At 48.3% G+C, this 24,465-nt stretch overlaps 11 protein-coding genes and 1 non-coding gene across 12 annotated transcripts; 5 read left to right on the forward strand and 7 right to left on the reverse strand.

The window, feature by feature from the left end:
* Positions 1-913: 913 nt before the first annotated feature.
* Positions 914-1,445, forward strand: J7337_006037 (uncharacterized protein; the record flags this gene model as incomplete). The annotated part of the gene is given in 2 exon segments (XM_044823704.1): positions 914-1,393; positions 1,410-1,445. The coding sequence occupies 2 exon segments, from the start codon at positions 914-916 to the stop codon at positions 1,443-1,445; spliced, it is 516 nt and encodes a 171-aa protein (XP_044682195.1).
* A 946-nt stretch (positions 1,446-2,391) lies between these two features.
* J7337_006038 (uncharacterized protein) lies at positions 2,392-3,427 on the forward strand (the record flags this gene model as incomplete). Its single annotated transcript, XM_044823705.1, has 5 exons — positions 2,392-2,558; positions 2,605-2,645; positions 2,732-3,109; positions 3,185-3,198; positions 3,245-3,427. 5 exons carry the CDS (start codon positions 2,392-2,394, stop codon positions 3,425-3,427), a joined length of 783 nt encoding a protein of 260 aa, XP_044682196.1.
* A 144-nt stretch (positions 3,428-3,571) lies between these two features.
* On the reverse strand, positions 3,572-4,486 carry J7337_006039 (uncharacterized protein; the record flags this gene model as incomplete). Its single annotated transcript, XM_044823706.1, has 1 exon — positions 3,572-4,486. The coding sequence occupies one exon, from the start codon at positions 4,484-4,486 to the stop codon at positions 3,572-3,574; it is 915 nt and encodes a 304-aa protein (XP_044682197.1).
* Positions 4,487-7,131: 2,645 nt separating this feature from the next.
* Positions 7,132-8,968, forward strand: J7337_006040 (uncharacterized protein; the record flags this gene model as incomplete). The annotated part of the gene is made up of 3 exons (XM_044823707.1): positions 7,132-7,405; positions 7,509-7,734; positions 7,780-8,968. The coding sequence occupies 3 exons, from the start codon at positions 7,132-7,134 to the stop codon at positions 8,966-8,968; spliced, it is 1,689 nt and encodes a 562-aa protein (XP_044682198.1).
* A 461-nt stretch (positions 8,969-9,429) lies between these two features.
* On the reverse strand, positions 9,430-9,851 carry J7337_006041 (uncharacterized protein; the record flags this gene model as incomplete). The annotated part of the gene is made up of 3 exons (XM_044823708.1): positions 9,430-9,456; positions 9,504-9,731; positions 9,792-9,851. The coding sequence occupies 3 exons, from the start codon at positions 9,849-9,851 to the stop codon at positions 9,430-9,432; spliced, it is 315 nt and encodes a 104-aa protein (XP_044682199.1).
* A 1,406-nt stretch (positions 9,852-11,257) lies between these two features.
* J7337_006042 (uncharacterized protein) lies at positions 11,258-11,674 on the forward strand (the record flags this gene model as incomplete). Its single annotated transcript, XM_044823709.1, has 2 exons — positions 11,258-11,482; positions 11,534-11,674. 2 exons carry the CDS (start codon positions 11,258-11,260, stop codon positions 11,672-11,674), a joined length of 366 nt encoding a protein of 121 aa, XP_044682200.1.
* A 558-nt stretch (positions 11,675-12,232) lies between these two features.
* J7337_006043 lies at positions 12,233-12,321 on the reverse strand. The gene has a single exon. It is a non-coding gene; the product is annotated as a tRNA-Ser (tRNA).
* Positions 12,322-12,572: 251 nt separating this feature from the next.
* J7337_006044 (uncharacterized protein) lies at positions 12,573-13,040 on the reverse strand (the record flags this gene model as incomplete). The annotated part of the gene is made up of 2 exons (XM_044823710.1): positions 12,573-12,931; positions 12,980-13,040. The coding sequence occupies 2 exons, from the start codon at positions 13,038-13,040 to the stop codon at positions 12,573-12,575; spliced, it is 420 nt and encodes a 139-aa protein (XP_044682201.1).
* A 1,092-nt stretch (positions 13,041-14,132) lies between these two features.
* On the forward strand, positions 14,133-15,413 carry J7337_006045 (uncharacterized protein; the record flags this gene model as incomplete). The annotated part of the gene is made up of 7 exons (XM_044823711.1): positions 14,133-14,267; positions 14,315-14,474; positions 14,530-14,713; positions 14,760-14,820; positions 14,872-14,938; positions 14,984-15,045; positions 15,090-15,413. The coding sequence occupies 7 exons, from the start codon at positions 14,133-14,135 to the stop codon at positions 15,411-15,413; spliced, it is 993 nt and encodes a 330-aa protein (XP_044682202.1).
* Positions 15,414-15,511: 98 nt separating this feature from the next.
* J7337_006046 (uncharacterized protein) lies at positions 15,512-17,142 on the reverse strand (the record flags this gene model as incomplete). The annotated part of the gene is made up of 4 exons (XM_044823712.1): positions 15,512-15,654; positions 15,702-16,453; positions 16,503-16,886; positions 16,934-17,142. 4 exons carry the CDS (start codon positions 17,140-17,142, stop codon positions 15,512-15,514), a joined length of 1,488 nt encoding a protein of 495 aa, XP_044682203.1.
* A 1,581-nt stretch (positions 17,143-18,723) lies between these two features.
* On the reverse strand, positions 18,724-20,034 carry J7337_006047 (uncharacterized protein; the record flags this gene model as incomplete). Its single annotated transcript, XM_044823713.1, has 3 exons — positions 18,724-19,406; positions 19,460-19,851; positions 19,913-20,034. The coding sequence occupies 3 exons, from the start codon at positions 20,032-20,034 to the stop codon at positions 18,724-18,726; spliced, it is 1,197 nt and encodes a 398-aa protein (XP_044682204.1).
* Positions 20,035-22,736: 2,702 nt separating this feature from the next.
* On the reverse strand, positions 22,737-24,157 carry BTN1 (battenin CLN3 protein; the record flags this gene model as incomplete). The annotated part of the gene is made up of 2 exons (XM_044823714.1): positions 22,737-23,965; positions 24,016-24,157. The coding sequence occupies 2 exons, from the start codon at positions 24,155-24,157 to the stop codon at positions 22,737-22,739; spliced, it is 1,371 nt and encodes a 456-aa protein (XP_044682205.1).
* Between the last annotated feature and the right edge of the window lie 308 nt (positions 24,158-24,465).

Here is a 24,465-nt window from a genome sequence, read left to right on the forward strand (position 1 = left end):
CATATCTGATGCGATTCTTTCGCCAGCTCCGAAAAGTTCTTCGGGGCTACTGAGGCCTTAATGTCAACCGACTTTCATTACATTTGCCCTTTATCACATTGAACCAGACAGTCTTCGACATTTCACGATGAATTTTGCAGCAGTGTTCCTTCAATGCCAGGGGCTATACCACGGAGGAAGCCAAGTTCTACCATGAAGTATCTCACATCGGTCCTTGATACACCAGAAAATGCCACAACCGCTGATGGCGGACAACAAGAACCGGATTGAGTTGTGAGTATTCCACGTGCAGCTTCGTATCTGTATGAATGTGGTACTGGCCTATTGAATATGGCGTGGGGATGAACAACGGTTCATTGAAGAGAACCGTCATCTCAACCATGGGCTGTTATGTTCATTGTTTCAGAAAGTCCCTAATAATTCTATACGCGGCACTCTACAACAGTCTTTGAGTATAACCAATAGGGTTTCCCTACAACGGCTACTATACCAATTCCTTCCAATTACCCGATTCTCAGGAATTAAGTCTCGCCACCTTTGTTGTTCACGAGGATATGGGCAGTGTCTACAAGCAATGGCTAGTATGTCGCAATCCCGACGGAAGAGTATTTCGTTCGAGATTTTACCTGGCATTTCTATGCATTCAATTGTTCTCCTCGCTTCCAAACCTACAATACAAAGCACAGATGTGAGATGTTATGAGCACACTGCACTGTTCGCCAGAATGCCTGCCCGTTGACACCCAGAGACCCTTGTCGAACAGTTGAGTTTTCCGGCGACAGCATGTTATCAATGGTGTGTTCGTTCAATAGAAAAGAGTATAAGAATATTGAGATACTCCAATCTATAACTGCGATAACCAACAGCTCTTCCAAGTCCTACAGCAATCAGATACAAGCAGATACAACACAAAATGTTCCAGCTCGTCAAGAAACTCTTCAAACGGCAGAGTCCCAACACTAGCATTGACTCTGACAATGAACCCAAGGGCGCATTTCATAGATTCGGTCAATTGCCTCAGGAAATCCAGAACTTGATCTGGGCTTATGCTCTATGTGTTGATGCTCCACGGGCCTACTTCGTGGATGTCAGGAAATTGTCTGACAACCCTCGAATACTAGAAATGGCACACTCTATCCCAGCAAGTCTCGGTAGTTTTCCTCCTCCGCCGGCTTCAAACCCAAAAGGTGATTATGACCTGATGCGAGTTTGCCGTGCATCATATCAAGAGATCACCCGCTGCTGGAACTTTTATCGGCCGCAAGTCCCTGCACGCATGATACTCGACAACTCGCATGACAATGCCCTGAGGGTGAAGAAATTAAGCAGCATTGATATCGACGCATCCAGCGACCTGGTCATTGTCGAGAGATGGTGTCACGGTAGTGACCGTGTAAGTGGGATCCAAGGCGCCGGAAATTACTGGCCACGTTGGAGGTCCATGATGTACGACGGTCTAAGAGGCATCCAAAAGGTAGCTATACCGGTCGGCGAAAATCTTAGTTTCACCGACCATTCTCGTTACCTGGCATGTGTGAAAGCCGCGTTTCCTGATATCGAAACAATATATTTCTGCGTGCAGCCAGCTCAACTAGTTCGTTACAAGTGGAGCCACATAGAGATGCCCGCCTCCCTGGTCACTCAACCATGGCCAGGCAATGAAGTCTTCAGGGCTCGCGGCCGCATATTCTACGAGATCAGTGCTTGGGACATGAAGGACGCTGGAATTGGCCCGGAAGACTTGGTTGAGCTGTGGCTGAGGAAGAGGTGGAGGTGGCAGCGAGACGGCATACCTTGTATCAAGTTCATGACTTGGCAATGGATCCAGTGATTGACTCACTGGAAATTATGGGCTTTGGTCATTTGAGGTGGTTCACAACATTCAGGTAGAGAATAGACAGGTTGTCGTTTGAGTCTGATGATGTTTTCGGAGTTACGGTCTTGGGCATTTTATGGGGGGTGATGATGGTTCAAACATAGAATTAAAAGATGATTCATAACGATACTTCCACTTCTCTCACAGTATATCTTTCTATTGAAAATAGTGACTCTTGTTATGTTCCGAGGTAAATCTATTCACCACTAACAGCTCTTGTAAGTGATGCACGTGATGCGGCAACCAAACCGCAGAACAGTCCCGCACGTGATCGCATGGAAGCTGCTCGGCAGTCCAGCAGCACCCTCTTTACGTACGTACCTCCCCTCCATCGCTCAAGTAAGTAACACGGCGAAACCGGAGCCATTAACTTTCGCTTCGTCGCAACACATACAATTCCTCGAAATCAATTCCTCTCTATTATTCTCTCCCTAAATTAGATCCTCTGTTTCTAAACTCGATTAAAAAATACTCGAAACGCCAGTCCCTTTACACCCGAGGCATCGAGAGCCATCATGATCTCGACCCCGCCACCCCGCTCTCTGCGCGACAAGTGTCTCGAGCTGCAGCAAAAGGTCGAAGCGTTCATTGCTGAGGAGGCTGAGACACAGACATTGCGCGATGTACAAGATCAGGTCCGCAAGTCGATAGAGGTCGTGGATGAAGCGTTGCAGAGATATCGGTGCGTTTGTCGGATGGGAAGGTCGGATAAGGGCTGACGGAACCAGACCGGAACAAATATCGTTATCATATAATGGCGGAAAGGACTGTAAGTCGCATAACGAGGGTCCGGGGCTCTGTCAGAGTCCCTTTTACGGTCTTCCATCCACCAGCGAAAAATACTAATCATCCCAGGCCTCGTTCTTTTAATCCTCCTCCTCGCTCGCATGGGCCGGCATTACTATTCCACATCCGACACGACCAACGGCAGTTCCGAACTCACACCCCCCGAAAAGCTCCAATGCGTGTACATTGTTGCAGCGCATCCCTTTCCCGAAGTCGACACATTCGTCGAGACGTCCAGCGAAGAATACGGCCTCGAAGTCGCGCGCTACGTGTTACCGATGAAGAAGGGGCTGGAGATATACCTTGAGGAACGACCGAGTATCAAGGCTGTGTTTGTGGGAACGAGAAGAACGGATCCTCATGGCGAGAACCTGACGTTCTTTGATCCGACGGACGCTGGCTGGCCGTCGTTTATGAGAATACATCCTGTTATCGACTGGCATTATGGTAAGACTCCTCCCTGGCCCGAAATGCCTTGCTGACAGGCGTACAACGAACAATTGCTAACTCACTTTCTTACAGTTCAAATCTGGGCTGTAAGTCCCCACTACCGTCATGCGCCGAACGAACTAACATGTCCAGTTTATCCGACACCTCGGCATTGAGTATTGTCCTCTATACGACCAAGGCTACACGAGTCTAGGTGGTATAAAGGATACACATCCAAACCCCCATCTGAAGAAGCAGGGTCAAAACGGGCAGGGTTTCCGACCGGCATATGAACTAACTCAAGATAACGAAGAGCGACTGGGCCGTGATTCATGAGGTGACTGTATTTGTAAGGCATGTTGATGTTGCATAAGAAGGCATTTTATAGAGCATAGACTCGTGGCGTTTTGGGTAAATCGTCTCAATATCTCATCACATTTAGCTATCACATTGCTTCTGTGCTTGTCAGTCATGCGCCCGCTAGACCTCGTCCACAGGCACCTGGTCCACATACTCCTCCAGCCTCTTATACGTCTCATTCCTTATCTTTTCCGCTTCAGCTACATCTCCTTCTTTTTGTAGAAAGGCTTCTAGCTGCCACATATCATATATAACTTGCGGTGAAGTGCTCGAGTAGCCAAATTCTCGCAAGGCGATCTTGTTTCGCATTCTGTCCGCCACATTGACATCCAACCCCAGTTCTCTATCAACGTCCATCAGAACCTTCATTAAATAGGCCATAACCCTTGCTTGAAACCGTGTTTGGGACTGTGGTATTTCATCGCTTGGTTGCTCGTCAATCTCGTCGAGAACCCTACTCTTGAGTAAACCCAAACGCACGAGGCTTGACATGTTTGACTCTCCAAAGGTCATTGTGCAGCGATGCTGTATTGCCGAAACGCAGAGCGCTTTTGTGATCTCGTAGTCTCTCGGCGGTTCTGCATCCTCCGTCGAGTTGGGATCGTTGAATAGAACAGCCTGTCGAAAGTAGGAATCCTCGTGCGGAATCTTGCTCTTGACAGCTGAGAACCATTTATCAAGGCCATCCAGTTGATCCTCACCAAGTTTAATGCAGGAAGATTCCCAGACTAGGCGGTAGTACATGGCCAACAGCCTCGAGTCGTAGTTTCTGAATATTATATCCGCATTCAAACCCCAGGCCTGCTCAAGAAGGTTCATCTTCTCAAGTGTAGCATGCTTCTCCCAAAGATATACCGCTCTTTGCAAGCTCTTCAGCATCTTGATAACCGGATGCTGCATCTCATGGGTATTACTCGCCAGTTCGACCAGTTGCATGAGAAGCATACCAAGAAGCTGTGTCTGACCAAGCCGAACCATGTGATACATGATTTCCAAGACATTCCACATGAACAAAGGTGCCTCGACTTGCAGCATATTCTCAATATCAAGAAAGGCTTTTCGGGTCAAGCGGCCTGCTAGAACGCCTTTGCCTCGCTGTATGAGCTCAACGATAGTTCGGAAGGCGAAACTCAAGCCCTCTGGATCGTAACGATTGATTTTAACAGTTTGTGGTGACGAATGGATGTTTTGTGCGTGCAATCCATCGGTATAGAGAGATTCATAAAATGAATTACTCCAGTCGGATATACTTGTAAGAAATTCAAGACTGCTTGTCTCTAAAGGATCTGGGCTCGGGGAGAGAACAAGGGACTGGCTATGGCACAGCGCAGCGTCTGGCCACTTTTGAGTCTCTGGTGTATTTCTTGCACTCGGCATCCTGTACTTGCAAGTATTCTTCACATTTCTTGGTTTTGATTTATAGAACCCCCATTTTGTGAAGCGCCTCTTATACATCTGAACTCTGGGTTTCATATGAGCTTCCGATAATATCAGGTAGGTGGTTGATCTCACGATGCCTTGAAATTATGCTTTTCCTCCATGATCTGCATGATATGTCGAAGCTTTCTCCGATCTTTCATGTATAATCTCTCGATAATGGGGTAAACGGCTGTCCATTCTGCTTCTCCATGATGCAGTGAGATGTTCGGCTTGCTCGGGGGTGGTGATGGTGGATCAGAGGGAGGTTTGGCTGCAAGCAACGTAGTCTTGAGCACCATTTTGTGGGTTTCACTGATAGCTAGTGAACTAAAAGCCAGAAAGAAATGAGAGACAGTATATCTTTTCGGGGGATGATGATGAAGGAGTTGAAGGGCATGATGAAAGCGGCGCATCTCACATGAGGAAGTTGAGATGGCTGACTAAACGCGCGTAGGCCAATAGGGTAGGTTCAAGCTGCAACCACTAAGGTTCAGCAGCCATTCTTCATATACGGTGAGATTGTAGAATTATAATATCTTCTCAGTTTACCGTAGTGACAATGAGCTGCGTTACGGTTGTTTGAATAGTCTGATCTCAGCAAACTGGTTATGGGTTTGTGAACTGCCATGTACATGCCTTTTGAGTGCAATCATGATGGAAGTCAGATATATAGAGCTGATATTGAAACATGAATGCTACGAGATTCTTGAAATTCCAGAGAGACTCTAAAGAGAAGGCCAATACTCTACAATCAAAGCTTTCTTTGTCGTGTTCATTGCAAAACTCTCAGACCATGTCAGTGTGCACGATTGCATACCACCGTTATCCCTTCTCTATTATGAGTCGAACGAGTCTCATACGAGAAGTGGAAAGCCCAATAAAAAACAGTATCGACACTTCTGCTATCTTGTTGACAGGTAGACTGTGGATAGAAGCAGACAGTCTCTTCATCCTACAACGGTACTTAGAAAGGAGAACCAAGGGGCAGGCTGTACGGAGTATGGTGACCGAGAAATTCGCCCGCAAGTTGGATGATGCTGACTATATGATTGCTAACAAGGCCAGGTATTCTTTGCTTATATATACCGAGTCAGGGCAGAAGATTAAGGTGACTGTATGGAACAAGGGTTTGGAAGAACTCGAGATTACAGCGGCTCTTGGCAGGGCAGACAGCCAGTTTTAAATGTCCACTTGAAGGAGCCACTTGTACGAATTGGGTACTGTACAAAGCTTGATCGTGTAGACTGACCAGTTATAGGCGAGATTTAGCCGCAGGTGATGATATGATACTTGACAGATTCACTCCCCCAGCCGTGCTGTAATAGCCAAGGACATTAAGCGAAATCATAGACGTGCCATTGAATACCCCACCGATAACCCCATCATCACGTTGAGATGAGACGAAAAATAAGCTATTACCAACGGCTTCTAGCGCCGGGTATCTGAAACATCAAAGGGTGGATCAGGATCATCTTATCTTGTCGGCATATCGTAGTACAACACAAGAAGCTGAGCCATTTGCTTGTTACAGTCATTCTATCACAGTTTATCTATCTACTATGTATAACAAAGATCAAGAAGACGCTAGAATAGAGATAAGAATGGTACCCAAACGATGGTGTCTGTGTTGGTGATCATCTGTATATTTAACCGCCATCCTCAGATTTATCCGCCCTGTTCCTGAACTAACTTAACACTCTGTTCCTGGATCCCTCCTTTCATGGATAATTGGTCAACAACAGGGCAGTACGCAAGGAACCAACAATTTTGACATTGCCGAACATTCAATGGCAATTTACCCGGGTAATCAACACAAACTGGGTCGATCTCTTCGTCACGATACGCTATCTCCATTGCCAGTTTCGGTCCCTGACACGACAAAATATGCATCCCTGTCACAGACCTGAGACGAAGCGGGACGTGCCAGGGGACTTACACCACAAATGACTGACGGAAGATATTTTACCGTAAGGTTAAAGGACACAAGGCTCTCATATGCAGATGGGACGATCTACATGGGCTTTAATGATATTCCAGCGGCTAAGCTCAAGATTGTATGTACGGTTAAGCTAGCGAATGGATATATATCATGATCTCGGGTCCCGCATCTATACTCGCTTCTTCTTTGTTAACAAACGCGAGTCGTTTATTGACATTCCTTCCTTCTTTTTTCCCTTCTTTCAGTAGCTCAAGAAAAAGCAAAATACACTCTTTTGTTTGCCTTTTTTAAGCTACTATACACTCTTTTTCCCCACACAAAAATGCACAAGACTACACTCCTTGGACTTTTGGCCTCGAGCCCTGTCTCGGCCCAGCTTCACAGCCTGGCGCAGGCCGCTGGACTCAAGTACTTCGGCTCAGCTGTCGATAACGGATATATCAGCGATGCGCCCTACAGCAAGCTAGCTGACGACGTTGAGGAGTTTGGACAGCTCGTTCCGGAGAACGGACAGAAGTGGGAGACTGTTGAGCCCAAGCAGGGTGATTTCGTTTACACGACTGCTGATGTTGTCCCGGATCTTGCGAAGAAGAATGGTCAGATTTTGAGGTGTCATGCTTTGACTTGGCACAGTCAGCTTCCTTCCTGGGGTGAGTGATACTACATGTTTGGGTCGGGGTGTTGTGCTAATGCATATAGTTTCCGATGGTGCTTTCTCTGCTGAGGAGCTCACTGAGGTCATCGAGGCTCATATTGCCAACGTTGTTGAGCACTACAAGGGTGATTGTTACGCTTGGGATGTGGTCAACGAGGCCATCGATGACAGCGCCGAGTGGCGAGACAGCGTCTTCTCCCGCACTCTGGGAACTGACTTCCTTGGCATCTCCTTCAAGGCTGCCCGCAAGGCCGATCCCGCTGCCAAGCTGTGAGTATCCCTCTCCTCAAGATACAAATGGGTCTGACCATTTAGGTACTACAACGACTACAACCTTGAGCAGAACGGTGCCAAGACCGACAAGGCTGTCGAGCTTGTCAAGCTTCTCCAGAAGGAGGGCGCCCCCATCGACGGTGTTGGTTTCCAGGGTCATCTGATCGTCGGCGAGACTCCTTCTCGCTCTGAGCTCGCTGCCACTTTCAAGCGCTTCACTGATCTCAACGTTGAGGTCGCCATCACCGAGCTTGACATCCGCCACGAGTCTGTTCCCGCTACCGCCTCTCAGCTCAAGACTCAGGGAGATGAGTACGCCGATGTTGTTGGTGCCTGCCTCGACACCAAGGGCTGTGTTGGTGTTACCGTCTGGGGTATCACTGACAAGTACAGCTGGATCCCCGGTGTCTTCGAGGGTAACGGCGAGGCTCTTCTCTACACCGATGACTACGAGAAGAAGCCCGCCTGGACCAGTGTCTCCAGCCTTCTCGCCGCTGCTGCCACGGGAGCCCCTACCGGCAGTTCGGTTGCCCCCGTTGAGACTACTGCCCCCGCTACAACCCTCGAGACCAAGACCAAGCCCGTCTACACTGTCCCTGGCACTACGAACTACATGAACACCACCGCTCCTCAGACCGAGCAGACCCGCACTGCTCTTGCTACTGAGACTGATGATAACGATGATGACTGTGCCGAAACCGATGCCCCCTTCCCTACATATGCCATTCCCACCAACGGAACCCAGGTCTATCCTACCAAGGCTCCTGTCGACGATGACTCCGATGATGACTGCGCCGAGACTGACGCCTCTTTCCCCACATACGCTGTCCCCACCAACGGAACTCAGGTTTACCCTACTAAGGCTCCCGTTGACGATGATGACTGTGCTGAGACTGAGGCTCCCATTCCTACTCAAGCCCCTGCCCCCTCTGGTGATTGCGAAGAGGACGACGGCGAGTTCGAGCCCACTGTCGCTGCCGTCGAGTCCACCGCTCGCGTCCCCGTCGTCCGCAGCAGCTCAGCCTACACCTATAAGTGGAACACCGAGACAGCCGCTCCTCAAGTTCCCGCTCCCACAGGCACTGCCCCCGCTTACCCCGTTGGAACTGGCTCTGGCGGTGTTGTCAAGCACTACTACCAGTGCGGTGGTAAGAACTACAAGGGACCTACCGAGTGTGAGAAGCCCTACAAGTGCGTCGAGCACAACGAGTACTACTTTCAGTGCGTTTAAGGGGTGTAATTAGATGGGATTTGGGTGCTCTATTCTTCATTACTACATGTACATAGTTATCTCTACATAATTTAGAGTTCCTTGCTTGAAGAAGGAACTATTGTAAACTTCGCCTCATACTTGTAGTGACTTTAGTGACATGCAAGATCCCGCAAGCTTCGACACAGGCCAATCTACTGGGTTCGTATCTGAAGACATGGGCGAGACGATGGGTACCCGATTCCATGACACACGTAGGTCTTCGGGCCTCGATAGCTCCTTTCCGCATCGCAGCACCATTTTGATGCTTGTCAGATCACAGACGTCCACCTACGATATACCAAGAATGTATCAAGCTGGATTGGCTCTTCAACACAATCTCCAACCTCGATGCAATACAACAGCACTCAAACGTTTCACGGAATCTTAATCCATTCGTCTTTTTGGTGTCTTGATTAGTGAGAAGTGAGCTTCCCTATGTATCAGACCATCAGAAATCCATCAGCGACCTACATTGAGTCAGTACCTGTCGTTGATCTTGGAGTAGTTGACTTACATGTCGGGCCCAAAGCTTGACTGGGCCCATCACATGACGAGGAGGGAACCCTGGCCTGACTCTCAAGACCTGGATTAGGAATTTGTTGAAGTTCGTGTATTCCATATACACAGAGAAGTCCTCGTCGTCCATACTTTCAAGTTCTGCAAGGTGGGTATCCGTCACCTTTCTGGTCAAAAGCTCAAGCATATTCTCGGTATTGAGCTGCATTATATCCGGCTTCAGATTCTATTTAGCATAATTAGCATTCTTGTCTCTTCCTCTTAAAAAAGCCATAAATCAACTTACACCGTAGACCTGCTCGCGTACTTGTGCAACATAATCCTTCATGAGGTAGTACGCGAGCATTTCTGGAGTACCAGATCGGATCTTCACAACATATTTCATGTACCTGTAAAATGACGGGTCGCGATGAACCAAAACACAGAAGTTGCGCAAGTCTATTTCATCGAGCTTGTCGAGGCAGGCTTTGCTTGGGTTGAAGTGTTTTAGGCTCAATATTTCTGGGTTGCTGAGGATCCATGGGCTCGATATGTAGAAAATACGATTCTATAAGTCTGGAATTAGATATCATGTCTAACGAGCTTGAGGGGCTTATACCATGGTGTCCAGTTATGCTCGTGTTACGCGGGGCCGCATCTTAATCGAGAAGGATTAAGTTTGTGTTATTGAAACAGCTGGAAATATTTTGAAGAATAATAAATTATGGGGAAATGCAAAAGCGTTGGACTGATATGCTAAGTCGTGCACCTCGATATGGTTTCTTTTAAGGTTCTGTATACTTTTTATATTTCATGGGTGTAGGCTTCTAGAATACTTTAAAATGCATGAGGAAGCTTTAGGTCTCCATTATCCCTCCTTTCTGTTACATCGGTTCAGGTTTCTGTCTTGACGCAAAAGTAAATATTCCAAGAAATGTCCCCAGAGATAACTCTCAGTTCTATAGTTCACTATTATCAGCTTTATGCTAAGGCTGATGACTCGTTCACGAGCATACACAAAACACTCATATTTCTAAATGGCATTTTATTGAAGTTTATTGTTTTCAATGAACTTAAACCTCGTAAGGCTCCCAAAGAGTTAAATATGTTAGGCAGGGCGTGTAAGAGGGTTTCGGATATCACCATAACGATGGTCCAGCACAGCCAGTCTATCATTTTATAGTTCTTGTCATCGAGTAGATACCGAGAACTGACAGAACAGACATTAGCTTTAAGGGTTCTAGTAAGTCGAATCTCAGCTTTCCAGTCTGTTCTGGGATGAGATGAACCTTAAATTTCCCCGTTGACCTTCCAGAAGATTCCCGAGGCTTGACTTTCAGGCACAGCATGTCACTACGGGTCGTAAAGCGCCAGCTCTAGAAGCTTTTTTTTTTTTTCTCTCTTTTTTCATTTTTTGCTTTATATCTGCACTAAACTGAAGCCTCTGGAAAGAGTTTTATTGCAAAGTTTCGCCCATGACTCATCGTGTCATGCTGTTCGAGTCTATACTTTCTTACCATCCTATGGCAGTGTCTTCTATATACAGTCGAGACTTGTACCCTGGTGGCTGAAGTTTTAAAACCCTGCCCTTACGCCAGAATATTTTCTAATTCTTATATAACCCCCCCTCTTCCCCCTATTCCCCATCCCTTCTTCTTGCTTCTTACCATTCTCCAAATCCCGCCTCCCGAGCCTTTTCTGTCCAACGACACCCATCCCACATATACACCTACCACTACCAGAACAAGACACCACCTTTATAAATAAATAACAATGTCTTTATCAAAGCAAGACATGAAGTACCTTGCCAACGGCAAGGTCATTACCGAAGAGGCCCTCATCGCCATCGCGGCAGCTAAACGCGATAACTTTGAGAAGTGGTGCGGGACACGCCAGTTCCAGCACTTTTTGATGAGAGCTCGGCTCGGGAGCCCATCAGACCCAATGACCCTCCTACGTCTTCAAAAGTGGGCAGCTGATGAGATGTTTCATCTCAGGGTTAGTCTTTCGTCGGGGCCGCAGTGTGCTCATGCTGACATCCGCGCGCAGAGCTTAGAAGAGAGCCAGACACATACTGGCGGGAACCTTGGTCAAGATACGACTTCCAAGGTTCCCACAAACAATGAGAGCAGGGCAGATGTTGAAGAAGGCCCTCACTTTATTGGTGATGACCTTATCGCATTTGCTTAAGAGTCTGGGCACGTCTGTCTTTCGTTTTTCTCGTTCTTTTAGCAGGAGTTCAAGTCTGGTGGTTTTAATCCCACAATGGGATCATCATTATGCACGAAACTAGACCAATATTACCAATTTCTCGCAGATCATCATATACCCTGACATATTGAATACATTTGACACAAGTTCAGTCTTTATGAACCATCGAGTTCTTCATTGAAAACGTGCATTGACGTTATGATGGGACGGGTATAGGCGAACTCCACAACCTTAATTCTAGCGTAACAATGGATTCATAGAGTCTCAAGTGCGACATGTCAAAGGCATGATGAACACACTAATGGCTGTCCTCGCATCGAAATGGGATAAGAAAAATACTTCAGGGGATGACTGAGAAAATTCTAATATTGGCGAAATGTCAAGAGCAGTTTAGAGAGGAACAAGCTCACTAATACCAGAATTGCGGATCTTACCCGGTGATTGGTCCCCAGTCAAGCACGATAAAAAAAAAAAGGTCTAGTGCTGTCACCTCTTCTGGTTGGAGAATAAGAGGGAAAAAACTAGAAAAAAAACATGCGACGGAGACAGGATTCGAACCTGCGCGGCCGAAACCAAAGCATATCGTCATTTCGAGTGCTTCACCTTAACCACTCGGTCACTCCGCCGTCATCTTCGAACTTTGTAGTGTCAATTTGTATTATAAATGGAACATGTGTAACCGGCCAGAAACATCAAGTATCACGAACCAGAATTCCAGAATATCCAATCACTTCTTGATCAAAACTACCTACCAAAGTGACTACACTTACGGCATTTGTCGTACATAGCATGGTATTGTAGTAGAGTACATTGCCACAGAATCAACATAATAGCTACATACAGAGTTGGATTTGCTTCCCGATACTAGGTAACTAATCTAGAGATCCCGGTTGGCATCGTCATCTTCGCAGCACAGGGCCTTGCTGCCAGTCCAACAGCAGCTACCATCTCCACATTGACTACGTCCCCTCTCACTCCAGCCAGGCTCGCACTCGCCGTCACAGTAGGGAGCTGTGCCCTCCCATCGACAGCCAGAAGCGCCAACTTTGTCCTGCTGCTGCACCAATTTCTGGACGGCATCCTCGTCTTCACAGCAGAGGGCTTTGCTGCCAGTCCAACAGCAGCTTCCATCGCCGCATTGACTGCGTCCTCTCTCGGTCCAGCCAGATTCGCACTCGCCGTCACAGTAGGGAGCTGTGCCCTCCCACCGACAGCCAGAAGCTCCAACTGGTTTGTCTGGCACTAATTAGTGGAGAGTGTTGCTGGGTTATGCAGGGAGCTTACCGAGGGCTGATGCTGTGACTGCAACGGCAGCTGTGATGGAAACAAGGAACTTGAGAAGCATTGTAGCTACGGTGACTTGTGCGATACAGTAGGTTACACTTGTGTGGCTTTGGATATAACGGAGGAAAAGATGTAAGGCTGCCATTACACTGCAGTGTATTTCTGCCCTTCTTATACCTTTCAGTCTCCCTTCTCAACATCGACGATCAAGACTTCATTGTCGATCATTTCAAAGCGTATAAAAGTGGCTGGCTGAATATGACAGTTCTGTGCATGTATCAGTTGCTTGGACCTCAATTGAGGCCAGCCCCGCATCGGTGAGAATCGCCCAGCGAATGGTACTCAATTCAAGTTGAGACAAAAAGCCTGAATGGTATGTGATCAGCTCTTGGACTTCCTGAAGTGTTGCTCATGTCTTGTTTGGGTCGATCGAGCTGAGAGCTGAAGGCTATCGTGACGTTAGCCTTACCAGATTGTGATAGCGACGAACCGGCAGAGGGAGACTATTGATGAACTAGTGGGCGATCTGCCACGTCACACGGGCCGTCGGCAAGGGCCTTGGACGCGAGCTTACATTCTGTACGCTGCCGCATTATTTATTCACTTTATTCCTCCTCGACATATCTCGATGCAGCATTTGTGGTCTTGACTTTTACCCCGCAACTTTGGCTGAAACACGTGGGAACAGCCAGTCACATCACTCGCTGGAACTACCCAATGAGATGACTCAATTAACACAAGCCATCAAAGAGCAGTCACCATTCTGCCATGAGAGAATAGCCAAGTCAAGATGATATCTTCACATGGAATTATTGGTGTTCAATTCAACTTGGCTTCCACTAGCTCAAGAGCAATAAAATTACCCATCCTCACCATCCCCACGTGTATCCCCCAAACCACCAACGGACTTACACCAAAAGCCCCTCCAAGATCTACACTCCAACTCCACGTGCATCGAATCCGCATCGTCGTTGGATCTATGAACCTCCCGATCCGATCCGCGTCGATAACGATCTTCCATTTTTGGTCACCGAGGAGCCGCAAAAGCACTCACGCGAGTTATACCCGTCTTGGCTTTGTTTGAATCAAGCTTAAAAGGAACCCAATGTAACTTTAAACCTTTTTTTCTCCGGGCGCTCGAGCATCTCTCATAATGGTAGTTACGTCTTTTATTGTTCAGTTGGCTTTGTTGCCTTGTTTGGCTCTTAGTTCCTCTCTTGCGCCGAGGGCGAAGAAGTTTGACTATGATTCCTTGACGCTTCGTGAAGTTGGTGCTCGTAACACTCTTGTAAGTCGTTTTCAATGGTTGGTGCAGAGGCTCGCTAAGTTATGTAGGACTGGCGTGTTTGGCTGGAGAAAGATGGGCAGCCTATTTCCTTCTGGCACGATATTCCATTGTACCCCGAGAAGGGCAACAATGGCATCGTGAGCTACGTTGTTGAGATTCCTCGATGGACAGACGGCAAAATTGAGACTCGCCGCGATGAGCCTCTCAGTGAGTTTTGGGTTCATGTAGTATAGAGAGATTGTGCAATACTAATTGATCTCAGACCCCATCTTCCACGACGACAAGAAAAAGGCCCCTCGCTTCGTTGAGAGTGTCTGGCCTCACAAGTCTTACCCATTCCACTATGGGTCAATTCCCCAGACTTGGGAGAGCCCCAACTTTGACCACGATTTCACTGGCTACCCTGGTGACAACGATCCCATTGATCTATTCGATATCACCGAGGCGTGAGTTTTCTTTCGCGAATGAGAAGCAAAGACTAATCCGTATTAGGCCTGCGCATGTTGGACAGGTCAAGTCTGTAAAGGTCCTTGGTGGCCTTGCTTTGAACGACGTAAGTCCGGGACAGAGATGGCCGAAACAGAATACTAACTGGTGCGTAAAGGGCGGCGAAACTGACTGGAAGGTCATTGCCATTGACACCAAGGACCCTCTCGCTGCTCTGGTTGACTGTAAGTCCCATCTTCCTTGGTATCAACACAGGCTAACATTCCCAGCCGTCGAGGATCTCGAAAAGTATCGCCCAGGTCTAGCCAAGACCTTCTACAACTGGTTCACCGTAAGCTCTCCGTCCCTTTGCCCAAGTCTCACTAACACTATCAGTACTACAAAGTCGCCCGCGGCGACAGTGTTCTCGAGATCGTTGGCGGCGACTACCAAAACGCCAAGTTCATGGCCAAGACCATCAAGAGCAGCCACGGCGACTGGCAGGACCTCGTGCGCGGAAAGGTTGACTCCAACGAGATCAACTACAACCAGACCAGCACAAAGAGCTATAAGAGCTATGTCAAGAGCAAGGATGCTACTAAGAAGTTCGGCATTCCTGCCAAGTCCAATGTTCTTCCTGCTGCGGAGAGACCGGCGAAGTATGACTTGTGGTATTACCTTGATAAGGACTACAAGTTGATCCAGCTTCCTAAGAACTAAGACGATGCAGCGTGAGTTGGTACTGACGACTTTTATTAGAGTATTATAATTCTATCGAACATATTGAAAGACATTCCTCCTATCTGAGTGCCTCTATATTAATTGAACTTGACTGTCTCATAGGCGCTCTTAGCCCTGATCTTTGAGCCATACTTGAATAACACCCACGGAACTGGTAGCAGGGCCAATGCCACGAAGGCCAGCAGGCTACTAGCCCAGTCAATACCCAACTTCTCATACACTACTTTGTTAGCGAATGTTCTCATAAATATGGGCGTGGGAACTTACTCTGAATCGTGAACAGGGGAAATACTCCTGCAAAACCATACCGCGCCAGACTGTTGGCACTAGCAGCGCTTGCAACAACACTCCCATGGTATGTATCGGTGATGTACTGCATAGTACTAACAAACACGCAAAGGTTTCCCCAAGCAAAGATGATCATCGACGCTGCGGGACTTGCCCAAGATACTCCAGGTCGTGCTGTCCAAGCAAACCAGAACAATCCAATTGGCAATCCGATACTTCCAATCATGGAAGGGTAAAGACGATGCTCAGGTGGAATTTGGTGAGGAGGGTACTTGGGCGCTTGTTTTCTGTACAGGAACACATCACAGAGGATAACGGTGATGAGTCCGAGAAAGCAGCCGATGACGATGGACAGGAAGACGAGACCTGACTCTTCGATAGAGAACTGGTAGACTCTTCCAAATGTATACGGTACAGCGGCGAAGAAACTGAAGAGTGTTCCAAACTCCGCTGCCACGTATAGACAGATGAATCCAGTGATCGGTTCGAGGAGAAGCATGCGAATAGGTCGAACAACTGCCACGAGAGCAAACATCTTGAGTCGAGCAGCCATCGGTGGCGGAGGATCAACCTTCATTCCCTTCTTCTTCATAAGCCTTCGCTTGATAACAGGATGAAACGTCTCGTGCGAGAAGGCAGTGATGATCATAGCCAGTATCGAAAAGAAGACCAGCGTCCATTGTGTCCATCGCCATCCCTTTCGATTCACTACAAAGGAGCCTATAACCGGCCTAAGTAGAAAGTCAGTCAGGTCCTAGGCACTTCCTTTCCAGAACTCACCCTAATCCCGGGCCCAAAAACGGCATGAGGATAAAAATCGCGGAGACAGGTCCTCTGTTCTTGGGCGTGAATGTCTCGGACAACGTCCCCGGCGCAACAGCCAACACAGGCGCCCAGCATAAACCAGCCATGAATCTCAGGAATCCCAGTCCTCCGATATTATGCACGAAGCCCGCACCCATAGTGAACAGTGCACCGAGAGGAACACTCGCTGCGTAGATAGGGTAACGACCTATGGTTTCTGATAACGGACCGCCGATCACAGGCCCAAAGCCGAGGGCAAGGACGTAGAGCGTTAGAGGTAGAAGGGCAACTGTGCTGCTGACGTTGAACTCGATCATGAGCTCATTGCGAGCTGGGCTCATTATCGATGTTCCGATTGATCTGAGTTGTCAGTTTGGATAGGTACTCTTGGGATAGGATGGACTCACGCTAGGAACCCTGCTGAGGATAGCATCACGACTTGAAGAGCTTTCTTCCATGCCGGCCAATTAAACGGATTATGAGGACTATTATCCCAATCCAACTCATCAGTCTCACCCTGCTCCTTCGGTCTCGCAGCCTCAATCTCGCCCTCCGTCGCAGAGTCGTTCCCAAGCGACGCATCGCCCATAATACCAGTATCGTCAATCTTCTCCATGGTGTTCAATAAGACTTGATCCAACGCTTCAAACCCCAGTCTCTACGCTTCCCTTTATCCCCCAGCCAAAACCCCGACGGATTTGTGAATACGGATTGCATTATAAATTGCGGAATTGGTGCCGCGTTGGAGATTTATGTGATTTCCCCGTCCTGTTTGCATGATTACTGATCGGCTTCTCGACGCCCGTTGGTCGCGCGCACCCTGTCGCTGCGAATAGCTCGGCTTTGGGATTAATGATCATAGTCGCGTCAGTAAGCTTAACCTGTTAATTGTGTTGATTCGCCCGATTATAAAGCTTTTGGGTGAGTATTTGATGTTGCATGCCTCGGTTATCCATTATGGGAACTATGGCATCATTGTATTTGCGATATAACCAGCAGCCAAGCACTATTTCCGTCGGTTAATGCTATCTACAAAGGGCGTATACGACATTTCATCATCTTTCTTTCTATAGAGCTTAGAAATCACCTCCGTGCTATCATGTAAGAGTTGGCGTTGACTAGGATAGTCGCATTCGCATCCACGCAAGTCGCAAAGGCCTGAAAGTCCAATAGATCATCAGCAAACAATGAATAGGCCATGGAAACCCCGACGGAGAATAACCAGCTCAAACTTCGATTTCCCCGCATTGGTCTTGACTCGATATAGAACTGCCCGGCAGTTGGCCGTCGTCAAAGTTAGGAAGCACTATCTGATAGTCACAGTTAACAAACTCGGCGGAAGAATATCTTTCTAGGAAGAGCACGCATCCATACACTTACCGAACAAGATTTCTCGTACAGTAGCTAAATAGGACATGATACTAATGAAGAGCAGAGACAAAAAATACGATCGATAGTCAGGTTTGTCTTTGAACGAAGATTTCTGAGGGTGAATGCGTATCAGCCTCCAGAAGTGTCTATGGCTTGAATGGATAGTTCAGATACCTCACCCAACCATTTCGCCGGCCACTTACAAATAGATCGTCTCATCTGTCATTTGGGTCCCAATCTCGCCACTCACTTAAAGATTTGACTTGGAGAAGAGCTTTGGCTGGTTGCTGGCCTTTGGCAACATACCTCTGAACCTCTGCTCAGTCTAGGGCAGAAACATACCCTATATAGATCCGAGAGATTCGCATTTCATTTTCGGTCACTTGAAACCAACTTTATTTCCTTCCTGACCCTAAACTCAATTGCATCACATTCAAAAGCCGATTCGTCTAGACAGGGAAGCATCACCAAAGTCATCACATCACGCGACCTGAACTGTATGATCAACGTCAAAACCCATGCTATCCCTATTATTCATAACGAGATCATGACTAGCTTTCTTTCTCATGCACATTGAACAAACATACAAAAAATTGTTTCCGATTTCAGGCCATTTGTTTAAAAAAACCCTTGACACTCCCATGAACACCATTTCAAGTAACCCTCCAATTTCAGAGGGAGGAGAAGAGGTATTTGCCTATACCTCTCTCCCAGGTGGTATAAGTTTTACAGTAAAATTATTAAAAAAAAGATGATTTCAAAAGCCGTCCGTATCATGTCCGCCTTTTCTAGTACTCGGTCTCATTAAAGCATTTTCATTACTTATTTAATCCTTCTGGGCCATCAGGTCTCGCTCGGAGATGAAGAACTTTGGCTTCTCGTCCATGAACTGTTTGTGAAACATCTCCAGCAGAGCACCGGGGACCTGCTGGCCGATGACCACCTTGATGTGGTCCTTCTTGCCGGTCCAGAGATGCTTGATGAACTTTCCGTCGCAGCCAGATCGACTCTCGGGGAAACCGTTGGCCTCAGTGCAGGGGAGATCCTTGATGTCCTTGGGGTAGTCGTAGCGGATGTAGGTACCAAAGCCACCCTGGTCGGTGGGCTTTCCGGGGCGGTTCTTTCGGAACTCGACACAGTCGGGGTGCTTGCCACCCTCGTTGGGGCAGTCTTCCCACTCCTTGAGGATTTCAAAGGTCTTCTCGTTGTTCTGGAGAACGATGAAGCCGGTGTTGAGGTAGACCTTGTCGAACTTGTCCATGTTGTTCTTGTGGTGAGGGTCGTAGGCAAGGGCGAGAGAGTTGGTATCGGGGTGGAGCTGCCAGTAGTTCATGAGCCACTCAAAGGGCAGGTCGAGGTGGTGGAAGACGGCATCGGAGTCAAGGAAGATGCAGGCCTTGTGCTTCTTGAGGATCTTGGACAGAATCGGGGGCTTCTTCCATGAGTTGCGGCGATCCTCAAAGGGATCGGTGATGTCAACGTAGTAGTACTTGTAACCGTGGTTCTTGGCTATTGAGGGGTTAGTGACACAGAAAGGTGACTCGGGTAGGATTTGTACGCACCATAGAGCCAGTGGTTCAGGACACCGAGGGACAGACCGTGGGTCTCATCAGCACGGTCCCAGCTCATCAGACCGGGGGAGAAGATCTGGCCGGGCTCATCGAAAGGCCGGTTGTCAAGATCGATAATGCAGAGGTCCTCGCCAATCATCTCAGTCCACTTGGGCTCGGCGGGGAGCTCCATGGGGAAAGCGCCGTAGGGGGCGTACTTCTTGTCGGCAGGGCTGATGCGGGCCTTCATGATGTAGTTGAAGTAGTAGTCGCCGAGCTCGGTGGAGGCGTTGGAAGGGTGGTCGGGTTTCGACATGGCGCCGTGCTGCTCGGGTTGCTCGGGCTCAGTCTTCTTGGGCTCGTCGTGGGTATCACCAATGATAGATGTCTCGGTGTCGGTAGCGCTATAGCGAATTCGTCAGTTTTTCGGTCTTCGCGGAGATTAGATTACGCAAGTCAACTTACACGTCAGCGGGAGGCTCCCACTTGTCGAGATGGTTGTAGGCCAGGCTAACAAAAGCGACCAGGAAAATAACGGTGCCGGCCATAAGGACCGTCGACCGGTTCGTGCGCACTTGTCCAAACATCGTGGGCAAGCTTCAACGCTCTCAGCGCGTGGATCTCGACGGGTGCCGAAATAAGAAAAGTCAAAAGGACGTTTAGGTTCAGGGAGAATTGAGTTGAGTGAGTGAAAGGTGCCGACAAGGACACAAGAAAACAGAAACCCAGAACCAGAATCTCGAACCTCTCAGCGCACGCGACGTAAAATAAAAGAATTACGGGAGGTTGAAGAAGAAAGAAAGACGAACGGTGAAGAAGGAAGAAAGGCAAGGGGAAGAGAGAGAGAAGCTGAGTAAAAAAAGAGGAACCCGGTTTCTGATAAGGCCTGAAAATGAGCAGGGGGGAAACAGTGAGAGAGAGAATGGCCTTTAGGTGGGATTAAATTAAATAAAAAGCGGACAGGGGTGGATCGGGGGGATGGATGAGAAGGAGGAGGAGCTGGAGGTGAGGGAAGCGAGTTATGGAGGCGGGAAGATGAAGGCCCGGGCGTAGGTAGGTTGTAGGTTACAGGGGGTGACAATTAGCGGGTGTTTGCGCTAATGGATGGATCATGGGGGGCTTTAAACGTGTTTTCGGGGAGGGGCTGAGTCCAAGTGGCGGGACACACTCAAAGGATCAACTCACTTTTTGCGGGAGCCAATCCAATGCCAAGTGAATCAGGGGGCTTGGACTCGAAAATTGTCTCCTTTTTTTCTCTCTTGTCTGTTCTGTTACTGTCAAGGTTGGAGAGGTCATCTTGTTCAATTCATGCCAGCCCCTTTAAACAGTATAGTCAGCCACTAGGCTCTGTTCCTGTGGCTGTTATTGAGGTAAGCTTAGATCTGGGAGTCTGCACAGAGTCCCCCTTTATTCTCTACTAGAGTGCGTCATCACATTATCCATCCAATGGAACAAGCCAGTTGGTTAACCTACTAAAGGTTGGAGAATTGAGTTTATAAGGCTTGCATCTCACTGGTGACGGATCAGCACTATCAACACTGCCAACCACTGTTAAGAAAGGTGTAACATGTCGAAAGAATCACCAATATTCTACAACTCCCATGTTCTCTCCCCCCTGCAGAATGCATCTCGATCAACTCATTGAATGGCATTCCCTCGTCGAGGAGCCGCTTGCATGGTCATCCATGTCGTGATCCAACCAATCAAACAATAGCTTATCTGCAACGTCTCGCTAGGCGGAAATTTGGCTTGGCTTGTAATTTTGAATAGAGGCCATAAAAAATCGCCCCTCGCGTTGAATTCCTCCAAGGACAATGCCCGAGGTCATGGTTTGTTCAGCAGAGAACCCTTACCGTTGAGAGGAATGAGGTTATACCCCCTTGCAAAGATTATCGATGTTTGGCGGCGCTGGGAGGTATTTAGGCTTGATCTCCCTGCTGAAGGGCTGAGACAGAGAGGATTTACATGGGAGACAAGACAGTCCCTTGAATATGCATGTCTTGGAGGATCGTGGGTACTTTCTACAACTGTTGAAGTTTTGTAGATAAACGAGCTATTCTTGGTGTTGTATATCGACTTGGGTTCATACAACAGACAAACAAACGCACGGGTGGTCGAATGAACCTGGACAAACGACATGTCACTGATAACATTCATGGATTTTACTTTATCTCCAGACTCCACTGACTCGGCCCTCCTCCTCAGCCCCAACCTGGAACGATTCCCGACGGGAATTAACAACATTTGAACGGCCATGTTTGGTCTCATCCTCCCTCTGAGTCTATCTGTCTTTGACTCAGTGAACCCTTCAGCCATCAACTACCACGTAGCATGTACTACTGGATGTACAGCATTATTTTAATCAACACCCTCACAAGGATGAAACTTGCCAAGCCGGTCAGCACTAAGCCGTTATCCGTTGATGTGCTTATGCTTCTCTTGGCGAGGTCGTATCTCTGCACCTCAACTTCGTATAAAGGAGCAACGAGCGACGAGCAACGTAGCAGACATCGCGTGATACTTCTTGACCTGAACAAGATAATGCTCTATTCTCCGGTGTCACTCAAGTCTCGCGCCGGTCATCCCGTCAGCCCATCTGCCGGGCCACGATCCAAACATGGAAACTCCTAGCCCGCCCGATGCATTGATTCCAACCAGATCTAATGTAACTCATGCAGACGCCTATCATTGGTGAAGTGTATAGCCTTTTTACGAGACGTAACTTTTTTCTGATTTAGAATAAGAATATTAACCTTCTTCAAAAAGTCTATCGCCCGTGACCGCTAGACAGAGAAAAATGCCCCGCCCCGTCGCGACAAAAGATCCAGATTTTTAATTTGCCCATCTTTCGCAATTTAACGCCGCCTTGCAAGGGACGTCCCGGGACTGTTTCCGATTCATTGGTCATGGCTCCCTGTAGCTTGCCCACTTTCTGCAAGCTGTTCACTGCTGTAAGCTGACAGTGACAGTATTACTGGGGGAGCCCTTTTAGTATAAAAACTTATCTTGAAGCCCCTGAATCGTTCGAGAACAGAGTCTGTTGAGAACTCTGTCTGCTTGTACGGGGCCAGATGGGATATCGCTTATCGGCAGTGACCATGACACGGATGGAAAAAATGTATTCGCTTATTACGCATGTTTCTCCAGGTTACGCGTCGAGCCCACGTCAACGAAGCGATGAACGTCGCCAGACACGTAATGAATGTAGCAGAATTTCTATATCAAATGCCGACCGATATCTACGAACTCGCTCTACCCAACGCTCAAAAACGCCTGACGAACCCAACAATCAATGACCCTGTGCAGAAATACGACGGCACCAATCCCTTCCGTGCGCCACTTGATAATTACAAAGCTTGGTCTCCATCACGATACTAATAAGTCCGGCGATAGAGATTCCACCGCTGTCGCTCACAGTTGTTGCCCCAAGGCTAAATTCTCTATCCTCCGGCGGCACGTTCTCCATGATCTCGGCGAAGCAGTTGACGTAGACACCTCCCCCTAGCAAACCTTCCCAGAATATTATGATAAAGACGATGTAGACTGATGGTAGGAAGAAGTATACGGCGTGGAATGTGAGAAGGACAAGGTTCGCGACTTGCAGCATCGAGGGGAGGTATAAATGGTGGATTCGTATAAATGGCGTAGAAGATCGGGAGATAAAGACGCCGAGTTGATAGAGAAATCCGTACATGGGGTAGAAATCCCGAAACTCGTCAAATGGCGATTCGTCCAGGGGGAATAGCAATGTTGGAGCAACGCCTTGGTTGATTGTGTACTCGGCCACGTACACCAGTAGCAGCGGCAGCATATATGGGACAAACAACACCTTCACTTTCTTCAACCTGTCTCGCATCGTGAGTGTGTCTTGCGTGTTATGTGCAGAGTATGCAGTCGACGCGACTCCAGGCCCAGGAGCCAAGAGCGCCGACGAAGCAGTTCCTTGATCCATGTGGTTCACGTCCTCATCCTCGAGATCCGGGATCGCATCGTAGTCTTTCCGAGTTGTGCCCTCTCTCAGAGGTCCAAGCGGCAATATCACAAAGAAGCTGATGAACATGATCGCAGGGAAACACGCCGAGATTAGCAAACTGCTACGCACGCTCAATCCCCACCAGTCCGTAAACATCACGTAGAGACCTGCACCGACCAAACCCGCAGCACCAGTCCCAGATCCCCAGCCGGCGAGGCTCATCGGGCCGTAGAAGTGTGTCAAGCCAAGGAAGCTCAACTCACCGCCGCCAGCGCTTACACTCGCCAGGACTACACCGACGAGTTTGATGGCTACGGACTGCGTGCGTGGTGTCAAAGCAACCATGAGCATGCCAACGACGGACAGCGCTATGAAGATGAGGACTCGCATACGATACGGTATTCGGTGGATGAAGTACGGTGCGATCAACTTGGTGAGGAACGAGGGAACGACATCGGCGAGGAGGACGACGCCTTTGGGGATGGAACCGACGAGGTCTTGGGCGGCGGAGAGGATGATCACGTAGAGCACGTTATTGATGAGGCCTGACGCGACTGTTAGCTACAAGCTGAAGAGACTTAGGGTGAAGTCGTACCAAAAAGCCAAAAGGCTACAATCACCTTCGTATCATGATGGCCCATGATAGCTGCAGCTCTCGCTTTGTACGCAGCCCAAGATGACGAAGGCGCGCCTGGCATAGGGAGCAATCCAGAGGCAGACGGTGAGATACCGGACATGGTGGCGATGGTTAGCACTCTTGTATCAGCCTTGAGAGCACACACGACATCACGTCCTGAGGAGAGGATGAGGTTGTTGCAATGTTACTGATAGGAAGTCGTCGAAGTTTCACATTTAGCGGTTGGTCACGAGATAAGGCCAAGGCCTCATGACGTTGATCATGCTTTAAATTATAGCGGCTCTAGCGGGAGCCACAGTGGGGGCTATTTTATTCACCGAAGCTTCACCTAACTTATACAACGATCACGATGCGACAGGAGCACAAATATTGAGGTCGTAAATCATGGCGGTTCAAATTATGAACATA

Source organism: Fusarium musae, chromosome 4, assembly GCF_019915245.1.
Source record: "Fusarium musae strain F31 chromosome 4, whole genome shotgun sequence".
Taxonomy (NCBI): Eukaryota; Fungi; Ascomycota; class Sordariomycetes; order Hypocreales; family Nectriaceae; genus Fusarium; species Fusarium musae.